This window comes from Sciurus vulgaris (genome assembly GCF_902686455.1).
Source record: "Sciurus vulgaris genome assembly, chromosome: 2".
NCBI lineage: Eukaryota > Metazoa > Chordata > Mammalia > Rodentia > Sciuridae > Sciurus > Sciurus vulgaris.
The window spans coordinates 119,573,536-119,592,411 of NC_136462.1; the positions used below are offsets into that span (position 1 = coordinate 119,573,536).

At 32.6% G+C, this 18,876-nt stretch overlaps 1 protein-coding gene across 11 annotated transcripts in view; it reads left to right on the forward strand.

Moving 5' to 3' along the window:
• Positions 1–18,876, forward strand: part of NEO1 (neogenin 1) — a 244,518-nt gene that overhangs the window by 135,548 nt on the left and 90,094 nt on the right. For all 11 annotated transcript variants that reach the window (XM_079125283.1, XM_079125292.1, XM_079125293.1 and 8 more), the window contains exons 6-7: positions 2,544–2,698; positions 4,399–4,519. In XM_079125283.1, the coding sequence (XP_078981409.1) occupies positions 2,544–2,698; positions 4,399–4,519 (276 nt within the window). The remainder of the gene's footprint in view (positions 1–2,543; positions 2,699–4,398; positions 4,520–18,876) is intronic.

An 18,876-nucleotide genomic window follows, 5' to 3' on the forward strand; every position in this document is an offset into this window, starting at 1 on the left:
CTGAAATAATTTGCTCTTATTGGGGACTACTGAGCTTTCCATTTAGTAAAACACACAGCCGTATGCTTAGCTCAGTAAAACTAGATTATTTCATAGACATAGTGAAAGGAAACGTTATGTGATAGCATGGAAATCTTTTGGAGTAAAAAAGGAATAATGAAATATAGATACCAAAATGAAAAGGAGTTATAAATTTTACCACATAAAATTTTAAAATTTTGTTACAGTAATATATGCCTTAAGTTTTAGACAAAAGAGAAGACTGAGAAGAAATATTGGCAGCATATATAAGGGGTTCTAATAGCTCACCTTACTAATCAGGATCTAGTCAAGGGCCAGAAACCACACCAGGTATTTTAACAGGAATAATTAAATACAAAGAATTATTTTGAGTAAAATGTTTACTAAAATGAATAAAATTAGACTCTGAAGAATAAAAAAAAAGTAAATATAAACATTAGCTACTGCTGTCTCTTGAGCGGAGGGAGAGAATCCAGAAAGAAACAAATATGGAAGAAAGCTCTCCTCTGAGACTGCTATTATACCTTGTTGAAGAGAGCAGAATTGCTGCCCAAAGACACAGCAGTGGGCCAAAGCTTATCCATAGCTGGAATGACATAGCTAGAAAGCCACTTGCTGGGATGCTATTGGCCTGCCTGATGATGAACAGAAAGTTGCCTGCTGGAGTGTTATGAGTCAGAGATGGTACTCTGAAAGCCTGGTAAAGTAAGCTGGAAACTTTTGAAGGATGATCATCAGTGGACCTCCTGCAGAACTTCTAGTAGCCGTGCCAACACAGAAGAAAAAGGTTACACCCCAATGTGAAAGATAAACCCTTTTTTCTGCTGTATCTTTAACTGCCTCTCCAGGTCCCCATCCAGTTTTGTAAAGATGGGTAAATTTGGAGCTGAGATATTACTCTAAAGCTGACATTTTATGAAAAATTCTTATATATAGATAAGAAAATTGTGAAGACTCATTGCAAAAATGGCTGAGTACTTGTATACTTGCCTGGGGTTCTGTGTGCTCTCAATACTCTTATTCTTCATTTACTTAAGTTATATTGCTAGTTTGGACTTCATCCTGGGTCCTGCCTCTCTCTAGTGAGCACAGTAGGCAAGAAAAATTTTTAGAAAGGGAAAAACAGATTAGAAATGAAGAAATAAAACTAACAGCATTCATAGACAAAATGATTCCAAATGATTTAGATAATTCTAAATTGTCTATACAAGAACTAATAGAACTAATAAGTGAGTTTAGTTAGGCCACAGAATAAAAGGTCAGTATAAGCAAATCCATTACACCTCTACATACCTGCAGTGAGCAATTGGAAATTAGGAATAATGTCTTCAGGCTACAGTTGTAGCTTAGTGGTAAAGAGCTTGCCTAGCATGTATGAGATCCTGAATTTAATCCCCAGCACACCCCCCTCAGATTAAGGTACCACTTCCAATAGTACCCCAAAATTTTTGAAGTACATAGGGATATAACAAAGTTTTAACAAGGTTTACTGAAATCTAAAATATTGAAAGAAATCAAAGCACTAAAAAATTGGAGAGAGACCATGTACATGGAAAGGAAGACAGATTTGTTAAGATATCAAGTTGCCACAAATTCAGCACAATCCCAATCAAAATTCCAGCAGGTTGGGCACAGGTAGATATAGATACTGCTGTTATTATCATTGTTATTTACTTGAATTAGCCTATAATGGAGCTTGCTGCGTTGTGATATGGGGGGAGTTGCTTGTCATTTGAAATGTTCAAACAGACATCAGTAAGACCCTATGTCAAGGGTGCTGTATAGGAAATTACAGCATTAGATAGGAAATTGGATTAGATGATCTACTTCAACTCTTCTAATGAAAAATCTTATGAATGCATTATTTATAGGTCAGTGATTCACATCTTTGGGGAAAGAAAGATACTATCATACTCAGGGTTTATCAAGTATATATGTTTTCTCTAAAGATGCTATCACTTTAAAAAACATTTCATATAATAAAGGATGTTACTAAAATGAGTGTATTGCAAGAGTGATGAGACCTCTAATATGACATTTGTTTTACTTTTTTTTGTTGTAATTGATCAAACTGATGAAAAAGGAAGATTATGTTAATCTTTTCAACTTTGAATTTTAATTATGGCTCTTCAAAAATGGCATAAATCTTAGAGAAATAGACTTTAATATTCATTTTAAGATAGCTTATAATATTCACATTTTCAGTTTCTTCAATATAGTCAATATTTCTCAGTAAATAGCTCAGAAATTATCATTTTAAGTTAGTTAATTTTTCCAGAAAGTTAATTTTTAAAGATATTATATTCTTAACATATTTTAAATACATATTTGTTATATGCTTTTATAAAGGTATATAAGAGACTCAAAAATAAGTAAAAGTCCTGTGGATTCTTGATTTTAAAAAATTGGTTGAAATATGACTAGCTACCTATTTTTACTTTCTTAATTTCAATAATACCTTGATTAAAATATGAATAACTCTTTATTTTCATTAATATCTTAATTTTCTTTCTATTTTAAAGCCCAACCTGAGTTCCTGAAACAACCTGCTAATATATATGCTCATGAATCCATGGATATTGTATTTGAATGTGAAGTAACTGGGAAACCAACTCCAACTGTGAAGTGGGTCAAGAATGGGGATATGGTTATCCCAAGTGATTACTTTAAGATTGTAGTAAGTATTTTTCAAAGAAGTACATTTATTTCTGAAAATATTAAATGTTTTTAAATTTAATCACAATATTATTGTATGTTTTATAAATGAAGAAAAATGGAAGTTATAGCAATATTTGCATAGAATGTAATTAATTCATTGGCTGATTAGAAAGCTTATCCCAGATGTATTTTCATACCTTATGTGAGATCAAATCAGAGCGAATCAGTGACTGAACTAAAAACCTTAGGAGTCTACCAACAGTCTGGTATTCTTACACAGCTGCAACCATTTCCTGGAAAATAAGTAGTATGTGTGTGTGCATGTGTGTGTTTTCCTAGTTGTGTTCACATCTCTCTATTCACGTAGTAGAAATCTGTCCCTTAAAGTATGGAAAGATGATTCTTTTGAAAAAATACCAATTAATTATATATCAACAACACAAAACTTAACCAAAAGTCATACTGATGTCAAACCCTTGAAAATAAAGATGACCTAATGTCAGATAATTATGTGACAGTAGGTAAAGATTCTTTAAAAAAGTAAATGCATTATCACATGGTACCCCATAAATATGTATATTTTTTGTGTATCAATTAATATATTTAGCACTTAAAAATTTTAAGAATTGTCAGCCATAATTGTTTTTACTTATATATAAATATATAATATATATAAACTGCTTAGTAGATATTATCTAGTAATAATACATCATCATCATTAGCTAACATTCTAATAATAGAATTATCCAAGTTTAAGTAATAATAAATATTAATGACATACCTTAAGATCTATACATGACATTCATAAGAAATATCAGAAGTAATTATGGTTATTAAAAGATTTAATAGCTCGTTATAAATTTGTCATAGAAGTAATTCATTCTTTTCTTTTTGGGTACCAGGGATTGAACTCAGGGGGACTTGATCACTGAGCCACATCCCAAACCCTATTTTGTATTTTAATTAGAGACAGTCTCACTGAGTTGCTTAGCATCTTGCTTTTGGTTAGGCTAGCTTTGAACTCGTGAGCCTCCTGTCTTAGCCTCCTGAGCCACTGGGATTACAGGTGTGTGCCACCACACCCAGCAGTAATTCTTTCTTAATGGGAATGTATTTTCTGCTTTTGAAATTCATGCAATGTTACAAAAAATAATTTATAAGTATTTAACATTAAAATGCAACCTGTTATGGTTGAATTATCATTTTTACTTTATCAATTATTTTAGACATTTTAAAACCATATTTACTATACCAGTAGCAATAGTTGACATTCATGCAGTGCTTTGTACTTTAAAGAAAGCTCATATGTTTACAGTGTTATTTAATCTATGGTATTCTAATCTGTTAAAACTATTGAAATTACAAATAATCTTAGAAAAATAATACCTTAAGTTCACTAATTGAGTCTTTATCCATAGTCACATTGTATTGCTTGCCAGACATTTTTCCAAAGAAAAATGTAAGTTTGCAAGCATTGAGGATCTGACTTTCCATAGGTGTTAGGTTCTTCATTATTAATGACAGTACATATTGTTGTAGCAGTTGTCAGTATCTTGCCAATACTTGAATATAAAATGAAATTAACACATAATTAGGTGGGTAACATTAAATAGTTGAATCATAACATTTTATTCATCTTTCATCCTGAAAAGAATATATCCTTCAGATTTTGAACTCATTTTTCAATTATAAAATTAAACATGTGTTTTTCTTCCTTAGAAGGAACATAATCTTCAAGTTTTGGGTCTTGTGAAATCAGATGAAGGGTTCTATCAGTGCATTGCTGAGAATGATGTTGGAAATGCACAAGCTGGAGCTCAACTGATAATCCTTGAACATGGTAAGAGGGTCTGAAATAGTAAGATGAAGGAGGCTATAAGTGTTTGAGGAACTGCATTCCACATTGTTATCCTCCTTCTACATGGTTATTGTCAAGGTCAATATATGGCATACCTAAGAGAAAAAGAATGGCAATCTAAATCATTTCTGTCATTTTAAAATTACATAGAAACACAATGTCAGATAATGTTAGAAAGGTATTGGTATTAAGAAAAACTGAATCAGTTATAGTCTTATATAAATGAATATTTTTTAGAGTTCTGTTATTTTAATCTCACAAATATATTTCTTCCCTGTAAAGATTAAAAACTTACACTGTTTATTTTGCATTGAAATTTTCTTTACTTTTTGCAAAATAAAATTAGCATGCCTTTTGATTATTACCAAAAGTTCATATGGGTATTATAAAACATTCAGTCAACATTGAAAAGTATAAAGAACCTCCCCCACTTACAAGTCAGTGTAAAGTCAGGGAAAACACTGTAATTAGAGCACGGAAAGCTCAATGTAAAAAATTTTTAGTTAGCTGGGTGGTGCATGCCTATAATCCCAACAGCTAGGGAGGCTGAGGCAGGAGGACTAAGTTCATAATCAGCCTCAGCAATTTAGCAAGGCCCTAAGCAACTCAGCAAGACCCTGTTCCTAATTAACAATATTAAAAAGGGTTGGGGATGTAGCTGATTGGTTAAGCGCCTCTGGGTTCAATCCCTGGTACCAAAAAAAAAAAAAAAAATTATTAGTTATTATTAGTTATAATAGAATTAGAGTAACAAGAAGTTACCTAGTAAGAAGTAAAGAGAATGCTAGGAAGTACAAATTGGCAGATAAAATGAGCAGCTATAACCCCAGGTCAAGACAATGATCAGAGAGAGACTCTTTTAGGTCTGAGATCTAGACATTGTTAGAAAGGGATTGGCTGTGGTTTACTGGATGGCAAGGAAGTTGATGTGGTGCTTTGTTGTCAGAATTTGCTGAAACTTCATTCTCTAGGGTTTGAGCAAAACTACTCATAAGAAGGTATATCACCAGAAGCATTATGCTGTAAAATCACCCAAGGAATTGGGTACTTGAGAAAGCTGCTGGTTATAAGAGCCTGCCGAGGCAGCCCACTGAAGCCAGGAAGGAAACCCCTTCCTTGTAATGTATCTCCAGTACCCTTCATAGAGAAAGTTTGACACATTTGCCAGCTGACAAAGGAAAAATATATTAAGAGGCCAGCTCCATTTTTTTTTTTTTTTTTAAGCAGGCAATGAAAACTGAATTTGGAACTGAGAGGCAATAAATTGACAACTGGCATGTACTCCTACTATTTGGGTACAGCATAGGAGCATGCACAATTATATATATGCTCTTGAAATAGTTTGCTATAGACATCTTTTCATGTCAACAAATTTAGATCTGCATCAATATTATTCACTGTTGAGTTACATATATGTGTGCATATATACATGTCTGCATATACATATATAGGTATGCACATACTATATGTATACACACACTTTGTTTTGTGTAATTGATTCCTCATTGGTTAAAATTGAAATAGTCTTTTTTTTCTTGCTATTAAGAGCATTGCTTGAGGGCTGGGGATATAGCTCAGTTGGTAGAGTGCTTGCCTTGCAAGCACAAGACCCTGGGTTCAATCCTCAGCACCACAAAAAAAAAAAGAGCATTGCTTGTGTTGAACTTTGTTATATGATTATTTTCTCATACTAAATTACTGAAAATTAAATTATTGGATTAAAACAATTCTGCATTATATTGGTAGGGGAAACCATCAGGTACATTATTTATCTATCTTTAACAACTAAATTATTTTTATTTTGGAGCGTTTCTCAAGAATTCATGAAAAAGATGCCACTTTAAATAACTTTTATCCAAGTCAAATATGGTCAGGTACTAGTGTGGTTCCAGGAAGAATTTCTGTAACAACTGTAGCTTGGCTAGGGAAGCTAATTGGCAAAGATGACACCTATTCTGGCATTTCCTTAAAATAGCATATAGGATTTTTATGTGCTTCTTTTTGAAAATATAGTTGGAGTACTGTTATAAAAGGCATAAAATATTAGAACTGCTTTTTTCTTTCTATGTTTGTTTGTGATTATATCCTTCTCCATTCATTGGAAATGGTTTAAGAAGCATGTCACTTTTCCATCTTAAAAGAATGCCTGAGTGCAAATAAGATACTAGCAGAATCCATGAGGTAGATGTGCTTATGTCTTTTTACTAATGGCAGTGACTTTTTTTTTTTTTTTTTAAGATTCATCATGAGTAAATTTTATTGTTTTTCAATTATGTTTGTCACAGACTATCTGTAGTATTGAGAGCACAGAGCAGGTAGGCATATAATGTTTCAAGCATGTGACAGTCCTTTTTACAAGTGAAAGTAGTAATACACAGATAATGATATAAAATAAAGAGTTTGTTAAAGTGAATGCATTAAAACGTAAACTCAGTCACATTTTTAGAACAAGTCTACATATTCAAAATAAAAATACCCCTAGGAATGTTATAATTACCAGAAAGGAGCTTACATGACTGGCTGCCAGTGTGTCATGACACACAGATTACCTGGCAAGCCTTCCCTCACTGTGCCAGAGATTCTGCTGTAGAAATTTGTGGCAGCAGGTAAAATAAGGTCACCCTCACCCCTTGCATTGCATGTGGATGCTTGTGCCCTCACAGAGAGGGAAAGGCATACTGGAAAGGGATCTGCATTTTAAATCAGAAGTCATGGGTTGGGATTTGATATGCTGAAACACTTGGTTAGATAATTCCAGGGGAGTCATTTAATCTACAAAGGCTTCAGATCTCATATTTTCTTTTCTCTGAAGCGTAATTATTTACCCAAGGATACCCATCTTGTAAATGAATTCTTTACAGCCTAGTTTTCTTTGCTTCAAAGTCTACAGCATTGTGTCTATTGTCCCAGATCTCCTAGCTTCTGCTGAGGCTTCACTGAGAGCTGCTGTTTTGTGTTTAATGTGGGGCAGGAGAGATGGGCTAGTAGGAAATTTAAAATAATAATTTGGATATAGTTTGGCAGTGACTTTTTTCCTTAGTAAACGTTGTGGCTGTCTTCGGGTATATTTACATGGAACTAACTAAAAGGACTTCAGGATATTTGTGATTACCACTATAAATCTAAATCTAACAGTGTACATGATTGGTTCTTGGGAGGTCCCTAAACTAATTTTAATCGGACTTTTCTCTGAAAATCTTGGATGGTATAATCATTATAGTCATAGTGTGTGTGCTTTTTTTTCTTTTTGAGAACAACTTTTTATGGAATGGTGAAATTTTTTAGTAACCTTATCAGGAACTCAGGGATATATTCATGATACATAGATTATAAGAAGGAAGGTGCCATATTATTAGTTTTGTTTTTTATTTTGCTGGGGTTTTTTTGTGGGGGGGGTGTTTGTTTTACTTATTTTTGAGACAGGGTCTCACAATTCTGGAACTACAGGCACACAGTACTGTGCCTGTCCTTTTTACTTGCTTTGTTTTAATTTGCAAGATAAATGTTTATATGGGAAGGGTAAAGAGGGACTTAACAACTTATAAGATCTGATCTCTGTCTTTCTGGAATTTGTAATATAGTGAAGGATGTGATATATACAACTTTAATACCAGTCCAGATTAGGGTTATTTAATGTTTTATGGTACAAATAAAGCAATTACATTTCAGAAGAGAGGAATTTTTTTTTTTTTTTTTTAATGATAGATGTCCCCTTTGTAATGGGCCTTGAATGATCAGATTTCCAAATGTTGATTTAAAAGAGGACCTGAATCAGCATGGAAATAGAACAGAGTACCTGTTCCTGTAAGAAGGCGGGATATAAAGGATCACACTGACAATGACCATAACTGTAAAGTCAAAGCAATAAGTCAGGTTTAATTAGAGGAAGACAGAGTGCAGGCTGGTTCAAAGAATGTGGTTATGAGAACATTGTGAGATGATAAGTACTTGTACTAAACAAATTAATAAAGAGGATGCTAATAAACAGACATTAATGGTTTATCTGAGTCAGATTATCAGCTGATTGAATATTAAACATTGTTGTACAGAAGCCAGAGATACTTCCAAGGTTTTATCTGGGTGACTGGAAGGATGGTGATGCCTTTCAGATATAGAAAAGGAAGGTGAACTGAAGTAAAAGGGTCTTTCTAATTCTACTCAGGATGTAGAGTATACAGAGAACTTTCACTTCTCACCACAAGAAAAACTCAGTCACAAAATTAAAACCTCTCTTTTCAGAGAGGTGAACTTGCAGCAACTTAGTAACAGATTCCAAAAAGGACAAATGAAAAGGAATGTAGTCATTATTTCATCTTTGGCATAGTCCAAGAAAAAGAAATGGTTGCCAGAAAACGGGCAAAAAGAAAACTTAAAAGCAGTTTAACTAATCCTTAAAGGCCAAGTATGGGCTCCTTCTGAGGGTTCCACCTACAAAAGGGGTTAACATGTTTTGCAAATATTTTTCCCTTGGGTTCCACAGAGTATTCCCAATTAAGACAGGGGGCAAAGCAGGAGACTCCAGAAAACTGTCTCTGTGGTCTAGGGATGAAGGAGGTGTTCACCTACTGGAAGACAGACACAAAGATCCTCCCCTTTATTCCTTCTTGAAGCATCAAACCAGTGGGACAGAAAACCTCTTTATTTCATAAGTTTCTGGAGAGAGATTAGAAGTCAAACCTTTCTGTTTTTGTGGGGAGAAACCCTACAGATATAGGATATAGGCAAAAGCTCGTTGATGCTGGGAAAAGAAGGTGCTGAAAGAGGTACAGAAAATCACTTTAGGCCTCAGAATCCTATGCCAATAACAAGGAGAGGTCTTTTACTAGTGGGGGAGGAGTCAGAAACTCCCACCTATGATCACATAAATGTAATGCAGACTTGGGCTGCCATAGGAAAAAGAACCACAAGACCTACCTAAGATTGAGACTGAACCCAATGGTGAGCATAGCATTGAATCACAAAAGCTCTCTACCACTTGGGAAAGGTTAAGAGCATGGAAGGAAATCCCTGTGGTATTGGTATGCAGGAATGGTTGAAACTAAGAGGAAACAGAAAAAATGAGAAAAACCCTCCGGTTCTAAATACACTCAGATGTGCTTTTACAGATCATAAAATGAACCAAGCCAGGCACTAGTGGTATATACTTGAAATCCTAGCAGCTCAGGAGGCTGAGACAGAATCTCAAATTGAAAGCCAGCCTCAGCAATTTCAAAAGGCCCTAAACAACTTAGAGACCCTGTCTCAAAATAAAAAAATAAAAAGAACTGGGGATGTGACTCAGTGGTTAAGCACCTCTGGGTTCAATTCCTGGTACCAAAAATAAAAATGAATCAAAACAAAATCAAAAACAAAGCAGTACTCTTAACATGAAATAACAGTTGCACTCCTTGGCACTTACTAAATGAGTTGAAAAGTTAGGTCCATATAAAAACCTGTGCACAAATGTTTATAGGAGCTTTGTTCTTAACTGCTAAAAGTTGGAGCAACTAAGGCCTCTAGGCTGAAAATGGATAAACAAATTTAGGTGCATTCAAAAAATTGAATATAAATCACCTATTAAATAGAGCACCTAAGATGGGACAAGTGTAACATTAGTAAATTTGAATCTTGAGAAGGGAATTCAAACAGGATAAAGCAAATATTTGAATAGATAATAGCTATGAATTTTAAAAATTGAGATCAAATCACAGATCTAAAAAGAAGCTCAGATAACCCTAGGTACACTAAAGACCAAAGTAGTAGTATTAGTACTACTAGGAGTAGTAATAGTAGTAGTATAATAATAATAACAATGAAACAAAATACACTTATACATATCATAGACAAATTACTGGAAACTGTATGAAGAAGTCTTGAACCAGCAAGAAATTTTTAAAAATACTCTTTACAGAGAAACAAAGATAAGCATTACAGCAGACTTTTTGCCAGAAATAAAATCCTTAAAAGAAAAAAAAAAAAAAAAAGCCTTACATACCCAGCAAAAGCATCTTTCAAAACTTAATGTGAAATAAAGACTTTTTTAGAACAGAAGCTGAAAAAATTCATTGCTGATAGACTTGTGCTAGAAGAAAGGAATATTAAAGGAATTTCTTCAGGCAGGAGTAGTATGATACCTGATAGATACATGAAAGATCTTCACAAAGAAATAAAGCAAGTGACCAAGGAAATGAATAGACACTTCACAGAAGAAGATCTACAAGCAATCAACAAACATATGGAAAAATGTTCAACATCTCTAGTAATAAGAGAAATGCAAATCAAAACCACCCTAAGATTCCATCTCACCCCAATTAGAATGGCGATTATCAAGAATACAAGCAACAACAGGTGTTGGCGAGGATGTGGGGAAAAAGGTACACTCATACATTGCTGGTGGGGCTGCAAATTAGTGCAGCCACTCTGGAAAGCAGTGTGGAGATTCCTTAGAAAACTTGGAATGGACCCTCCATTTGACCCAGCTATCCCACTCCTTGGCCTATACCCAAAGGACTTAAAATCAGCATACTACAGAGATACAGCCACATCAATGTTCATAGCTGCTCAATTCACAATAGCCAGACTATGGAACCAACCTAGATGCCCTTCAATTGATGAGTGGATAAAGAAACTGTGGTATATATATACAATGGAATATACTCAGCCATAAAGAATGATAAAATTATGGCATTTGCAGGCAAATGGATGAAACTGGAGAATATCATGCTAAGTGAGATAAGCCAATCTCAAAAAGCCAAAGGACGAATGATATCGCTAATAAGTGGATGATGACACATAATGGGGGGAGGGAAGGGTTAGTGTTAGGGTTAGAGTTAGGGTTAGGGAGGGGGGCAAGTATGGAGGAAGGAAGCACTGTATAGAGGGAAAAGAGGGGTGGGAGGGGTGGGGGGAAGGGAAAAAATAACAGAATGAATCAAACAACATTACTCTATGTAAATTTATGATTACACAAATGGTATGCCTTTATGCCATGTACAAACAGAGAAGCAACATGTATCCCATTTGTTTACAATTAAAAAAAAAAAGATTAAAAAAAAAAATAAAGCAAGTGAGAGTAGTGGTTTTTTTTTTTTAAGTCAATATAATTTTTTTTTTAATTTTTAGTTGTTTTAAGAAATAATTGACTGTTTATACAGGAGCCACAAATTTCTTTTTGGTAAAGAGCCAGATAATAAATAATTCAGATTTTATGAGCAAAACAATCTCTGTCATACCTTTTTAACTCTACTGTTGTAACATGAAGACAGCCATATAGTTCAAACCAGTTTGACTGTTCCAGTGAACCTTTATTTACAAAAACAAGTGGCAGGACCTACTTTGCAGATCTCTAATCTAAAGCGAAAATAGTTTATTATATATAAATTGTATGATAACATTACTATGTATCATATGATATAAAGAATTGAAAATAAGTGATTATAAGATTCGTATACAACACATCGTGTAATAGAATTTGAAGTAAACTCTAATAAGTTAAAGATGCATAATATAAACCTTAAGCAAACCACTAAAAAATAGAACAAATAATAAAAGTATAGTGGAATCTTAAAAAATACTCAATCGGGAACAAAAAAAATGTTGAAAAAAAAGCAAAGAATAAATGAAAAGACAGTAGAATGAATTGGACATAACTTTCATATGTTCATATATGAATACATGACCAGTGTAACGCCACATCATGTACCACCGCAACAATGGGCAGTTATACTTCATGTGTGTATAATATGTCAAATGCGTTCTGTCATGCACAACTTAAAACTAAAAAAAAATAAGCAAGACCAAAAAAAAAAAAACCCCAAAACAAATAGGATGGTAGATTGTTTGAATATCTCTATATCAGTTATTACATTAAAGGTAAATTTTTTTAAGGTAAATGGTTCTGTACTGTAGAGTAAGTCTTAATAAATTTTGCCAGGATTTAAATCATAGAAAGTGTCGTTAAACTAGAAACCAATAACATGGATCTGGAAAATTTCTGAATATTTTGGAATTCTACACCCTTCTAAATAATCCATTGATCCAAGAAGAAATCATATAGGAAATTAAGAAATATTTAAAACTGAATGATAATGAAAATATAGCTCATCAAAATTTGTAGGATGCAGCTACAAGTATAGCTTTGAGGGAAGCTTTTAAAAAAGATAAAAAAGAACAACTTAAATCTAAAGCAAACAGGAAAAACTTATAAAGAACAGAAATAAGGAAATGGAAAGACCAATTTAAATACATTTAACCAGACTGATGAAGAAAATCAGAAGAATACAAGTTACCAATATCAGTAATATCACTAAAAATCCTGTAAACTTTAAAAGGATATAAAGAAATATTATAAATAACTTTATGCAAGTAAATTCAAAAAGGAAGATAGTAGAACTGATTCACTTAAGGAAACACCTATTAAGATATATTGAGTTTGGGTTTCAGTAGAAAACCAGGTGAAAATGTCTAGAACCATAGGGCAGTCCATGCAAGAAACTCAAGAGATTGAAGAAGGAAGTAAGTTTTGGTTTTGATAGATTTCAATTTTTAAAGCAAACTGTTTTCTTCCTACAAATTCAGGTAGTTAAGTATTATTTTGTTTTCTTATAGCTAGAGAATTTTGTATCCTCATTTGTATTTCGGCATCTTTTGTGCTATTAAAAATTGAAATTCCTTAATCTTATCCTTAGTAAATAGAGTTACAAGGTGTCCAATGATAGTATCTAGTCCTATTTCTCTGCTTTCAGAAGAATGTTGGTTATCCAATGTTCATTTCTAAATACTTTCTTGAAAATCTTCATAGATACCATAATATCATCTTCTGATCAACTATTTACCCTGTATTTTCCCCCTTAAAAGTCAAGAAATTCCTTATGTTACTATTATTCACGGGAGCTTTTAGTTAAAGATAATTGCTTTATGCTGTATGTTCAATTGAAGCCTTTCTTTTTGCTCTTTAGTACATTTTTAATGACTGTGAAATGGTCCATTAAGTAATAGGTTCGAGTTTATTTAATCAGTTCATGATTAAATATAAAATTTAAAACTATAAATTGTTTCAAACTTACACTCTGATGATCACCTTATTTATATAACTCCCTACATTTTGCAATTATTTGCCTTTGCTTCGATTCTGTGAAGTGGGAACCACTGGGTTGAAGAATAGAATTGGACTGGGAATTAAACCCAGGGCCTGGTGCATGCTGGGCAAGTACTCTACTTGCCACACCCCCAGCCCTGTATTTTTTTATTTTATTTTGAGGCAGGATTTCTCTAAGTTGCTCTGGCTGTCCTTGAATTTGGTAATCCCTCTGCCTCAGCCTCTGAAGTACCTGATATTACAGGTGTGCACCACCATGCCTATCATAAAAATCCCTACTCTTAACTGTCATTCAGCATAGGTGGTTTTCCTTGAACCACTCATATTTTCTGTGGACTTACATCTCACTATCTTATTTTGTCTGTATAAAAATAGTGTATGTTTCCTATTTTTTCTTTCCCACCAATTCCAGTTATTTCTAATAGAACCTGTTCTGTATGTTGATTTGTATGTCTTATCTATAGTCTCTGTTTTATGCACATTATTTCTAAAATATGGTGACCAAAAAGAATCTCATATAACAGAAATAGCATTTCATTGTTTTTGAATGTATGATGAATTGAAATTGCAAATTAATATGGGTAGAAATAATTATACATTACATAGTATATTATATACATATAATACATAGTACAGAACAAATGGTAATCTGGAAAAAATTAAAATTATATGAAAATTATATGAAAAGTTAAATATTTAACTTATGTAAGAAAGAGTTAAAATGTAATCTGAGTTCATAAAAAGATTAAAAGAGAATAGAAAAGTCTGGCCATCTACTTTTACTAAATATAAAAGGAAATAAAAAATCTGTTATTTTAAGATATAAAAATGAAAATGTGTATATCAAAAATATCTTAACTAAATTAAAAAGGAGACAAACTAGGGAAGAATGCACCAATAATTCTAAATATCACAAGAATTATTCTGAATTTTAGACAATTTTAGGCAACTCACAATAGAGTGAAGATAAAGATTGTTTCTAGTATGTAACAAATATTCCCCCTCACAAAGATATAAAATTCAATGAATAAGATACCATTCTTGCCTAATAATAAGGATTTTTTAATTTTTAAATGAACATGACTTTATAGTGGCTGCCTAGAGTGTGATTAGGTTCGTATCTTTACTTCACTCTTACTGAAAGTATAATTTTTTATGTCCTTTATCAAAATCATTTGACAATTTTATCTTAAAAATTACTGATTCACCCCATTAATTGTTCTTTTTAGGAGTTTTTCCTAAGGAAGGAATCAGTGATGTAGATAAAGACTATTAATATTAGTATCAACAATTTTAAAAGAAAGAAGAGGGATAAAGAAAGAATAGGAAATTATTTTAATGACCCAAAACAGAGGAAGTTATTAAAATAATTATAGTACAACCTTACAATGGAAAAATTATTGGGGCCATTAAAAACCATCCATTTGAACACTTTTAATGATACCAGATAAATCTTTGGATATAATTTCAAGTAGAAAAGTAAGATACAAAACTATATATACCAAATAATCTGAATTTAGTTTTTAAAAAATTACATGTGCACATTTGGACATTCTCATACTAAAATCCTAACATTAGTTATCTTGGAGTGGTGATTTTTTTTCTTAGTGTTCTAAAATAACCATATATTATGTATGTATAAATCAGTTCATATATACATATATACTACATATATATAACATATTTATATCTCAATCCATCCGTCCAGAAGTTTTTCTTTTTTTAAATACTAAACTCACCTTTTAATTAGTACTAAAATGTAGAAAAGCCATTTAGACACATGTGGATGACTTTCTGCCAATAACATCACAGATAGAAGGTAAGAGTTTATAAAAGCAATTCCTTTCACAGAAGAGTTGTGTTTTATTGCAGAAAGTAAGTAGAGCCTTGGGCAATCTGAAAGAGGAATGATGAAGACTGGTCTACTTTGAGCCTTTTATTGGCATTGTGAATCACCAAGACAAGAATATAATGTGGACATATAGTATTTCCCAGGTCTCTGATCATGGAAAGACCTTGTTTATTGGTTAGCAGATCCATTAATATTCTAAATGGCAGTTTAGAAAACGTTGATGTAGAAATAAACATTCATTGGAGAATGGACAGATTGAGGTTGACAAACAATAATCCACAGACCTAATCTAGTTTACTTCCTGTTTTTGTAAATAAAGTTTTGTTGGATTGTAGCCAAATATATTTGTTCACAGATTGTCTGTGTCCTGTCTGTGGTCACTTCTCACATCATAATGGCAGAAATTAGTGGCTTAGAGACCAAATGGCCCATAAGACCTAAAGTATTTACTTTCTGGACCTTTACAGAATTTTTTTACCCCCCAGCCACTGAACTACATGACACATGCCTTTCAGCCCAGACAGTTTGTGATTCTAAGTTATTCTGATCAGTGGAAGTCTGTTTCACTTTAAACTATTTAAATAAAAAGGCAGAGTAGTGATAGGAAAAAAGACAAAGGAGAAGCAGGAGGGTGAAAGAATATAAGGATAAGAGAAAAAAGTCAGATCTGGTATATGAATAACTAGGAGGAAATATACTTTCTGGTGCCAGGGAGAACTGTCAGAGGGAGAACTAAAAACTCCAGTGTGGGAGCACACCATTATGACTCACCTCTGCAAGACACAGCCACTAGAAACAATGGAGTGAATTATTGAAAGAGGAAAGACCGTTGTGATGGTGCTTGTTTCATGTACCTTGTTTAATGTCTAAAGTATTCGAACAACTTTGACAGTCTCACTTCTGTAGGAGTTGTCTGATTCCTACCTGAACAGTGGCTGTATGTAGCAGCACGCTGGAACATTACTTGAAATTTCATAATAATAGGTAAAATATATAAAACATTTGTACCACATCATCAGAAAATAATTTCTAACCAAATGGGGAAGTGGAATTTGAGAAGTTTTGTTTCAAACTTACTTTCTTAAATCAAAACTTTTAAAATATAACTATTGATGTTTAAACTTTATTTTGCATGCATTTTCATTAACAGTAACTCTTGATTTTTAGATCTCGTGTCTTTTAAAATAGTCACTTGACCATAAAACACTATTTTTGTTTGTTGCCATTTAAAATTAATATTGCCTGTTTTTAATAATTATTTATTGAATGATATTTTCAAAACATTGTCATTTAAATTGTTGCAGCTATGTTGGGAGTACTAAAAATTAAGGGGAAATACTGTATTTTTTGTTCACTAACTATGTCTTTCTTACTGTCAGTATAAATTTAAAAATAGACTCATAAATAATTGTTTAAGACTAGAATGTAAAAACACAGAAATAGCTTTTTTTAATGTATGTCCTTTCAATCCAAGTCTGGTGGTTTGCAGTTTTTTTAGTTCCAGTAGTGGAAGAAGGGTTGATAAAAAGGGAGCAATGTGAACTTGTTGTTAGTGAAGGAAATTCATACTTCACCAGTTCATTAAATGCTTTCTAGGCTATTATGGCCATGGTTGATAAGAATACATATTGAGCATCACTTTTTTTTTTTTTTTTTTTTTTTTGGACAGATACATTTGTAAAAAACTTCCACATAGTATGAGGTTAGCATTGAATAATAGATTTTCTGGAATAAGTGACTAATGGCCTGGCATGATTTAAAGTTGGCTAGAGAGCAGGAAATTATTAGTCATTAGTGGAATATTTTAAATCTGAAGCACTAGGATGTGTAATAGTGTTAGTGTTAATCGAAGGATAAGTTCTAACTGGTTATTTTGGGGTTTTGTGACAGTAATTACAACTTTAAGAAAAATTTTATTCAAGATAACTGGTAAATTTGATTTCTTACTCATAAATTTCATGTCTAAGAACTTTCTAAAATTGAAAATTCGTCTAATGTCAATGCCTTGGAGAACCCCAGTTTTTGTCTACTGTTAACTTACTGAGTGATCAGATCAGATGTTGAATTTCTGTGATTTTTTGTTGTTGTTGTTTTTTATAAAATGAAGGAATTATCTTTTAGGTTCTTATCATTTCAAACACTGTGTTAATTGCAATTAATTTAGAAACCAGCTTGCATACGTAAGACATGTTTCAGAACATTTTTTTGTGTAAGGTGCTGAAATAAATATATTATTTGCAGATACAATGAAGGATTTCCAATTAATAATTTTATGATATCTACTTAATATGTGTAATGAAACAAACCTTATGCCTTAAGTCTGCAGTATTAGGTTCATGTCCTGTTCCCACTGTAGGTAAGGTGATTAACCTGAGCATCAGTTTCCTTATCTGTAAGCAGTAATCTCTGCATATTACACCTCTGAGGGGCAAATAGAATAATAGTATGTACAGTGTTCTGTAAATTTTAAGTACTCTGTAACTTAAAGGTAATAGTAATTTGGGGCTGTAGTTGTAGTGCAGTGGTAGAGTGCTTGCCTAGCATATGTGAGGCACTGGGGTTCAATCTTCAGCAATGCGATAACAAAAAAGAAAAATTTTAAAGATAATAATAATTTGAAAACGCAAAGGCAAAACACTCAAGGAAATTCAGTAGTCTGCATTACAGTAAATAAAAATGAAGGTAAAAAGCTAACATCTTAAAACAAAATTTGAAGTTTTTTTTTTCTTAAGGAAATGAAAAATCTACTTGATATTCATTTAGATCATTTAAATTTGCAAAACAAGAAAATAATTATATTTGACCAGATTGTAAGGCATCTGAAATGGACTGGTAAAACTAAACTTGCACTGAAATATTTTAAAATAAACATAACACATGTTCATTGTCAAAAATAACAATGTGTTATTGACTGATGTTAAAGTAAATTTACTTTTTAACCCTTTCCTGATCTCTTTTACATTTAGCTCTTGTTAACATTGTCTATGTATTTAGTAGTTTAACATTCTTAGTGCTAAGTGTAGGGTTGAAATAACTAACAAGCAGAGATGATTCTCTGCCCTCAAGAAACTTATATTCTATTAGGGGAGACAGACAATAAACAAGTAAATGTATAAGCAAGATACTTGTGGTTTTTATATCTACTTAGAGGAAATGTAAAAAGAATGCTCTGAGATGGAGCAGGAATTATTTTAAATAGGGTAGAAAGAGAGGGCCTTGCCAAAGTGGTGTTATTTGAGGATCTTCCTAAAAGATTAGCAGGAATCTGAAAATGAGTTTTACACATTCACATACATCTACACATATTCATATATAAACTTCACAGAAGTTAACTATTTTTCTATGACTTCATGATTAACCAGTATTTATGGGTACAACAGTACTTAGAGGTGTAACTCCCTTTTTTTTTTA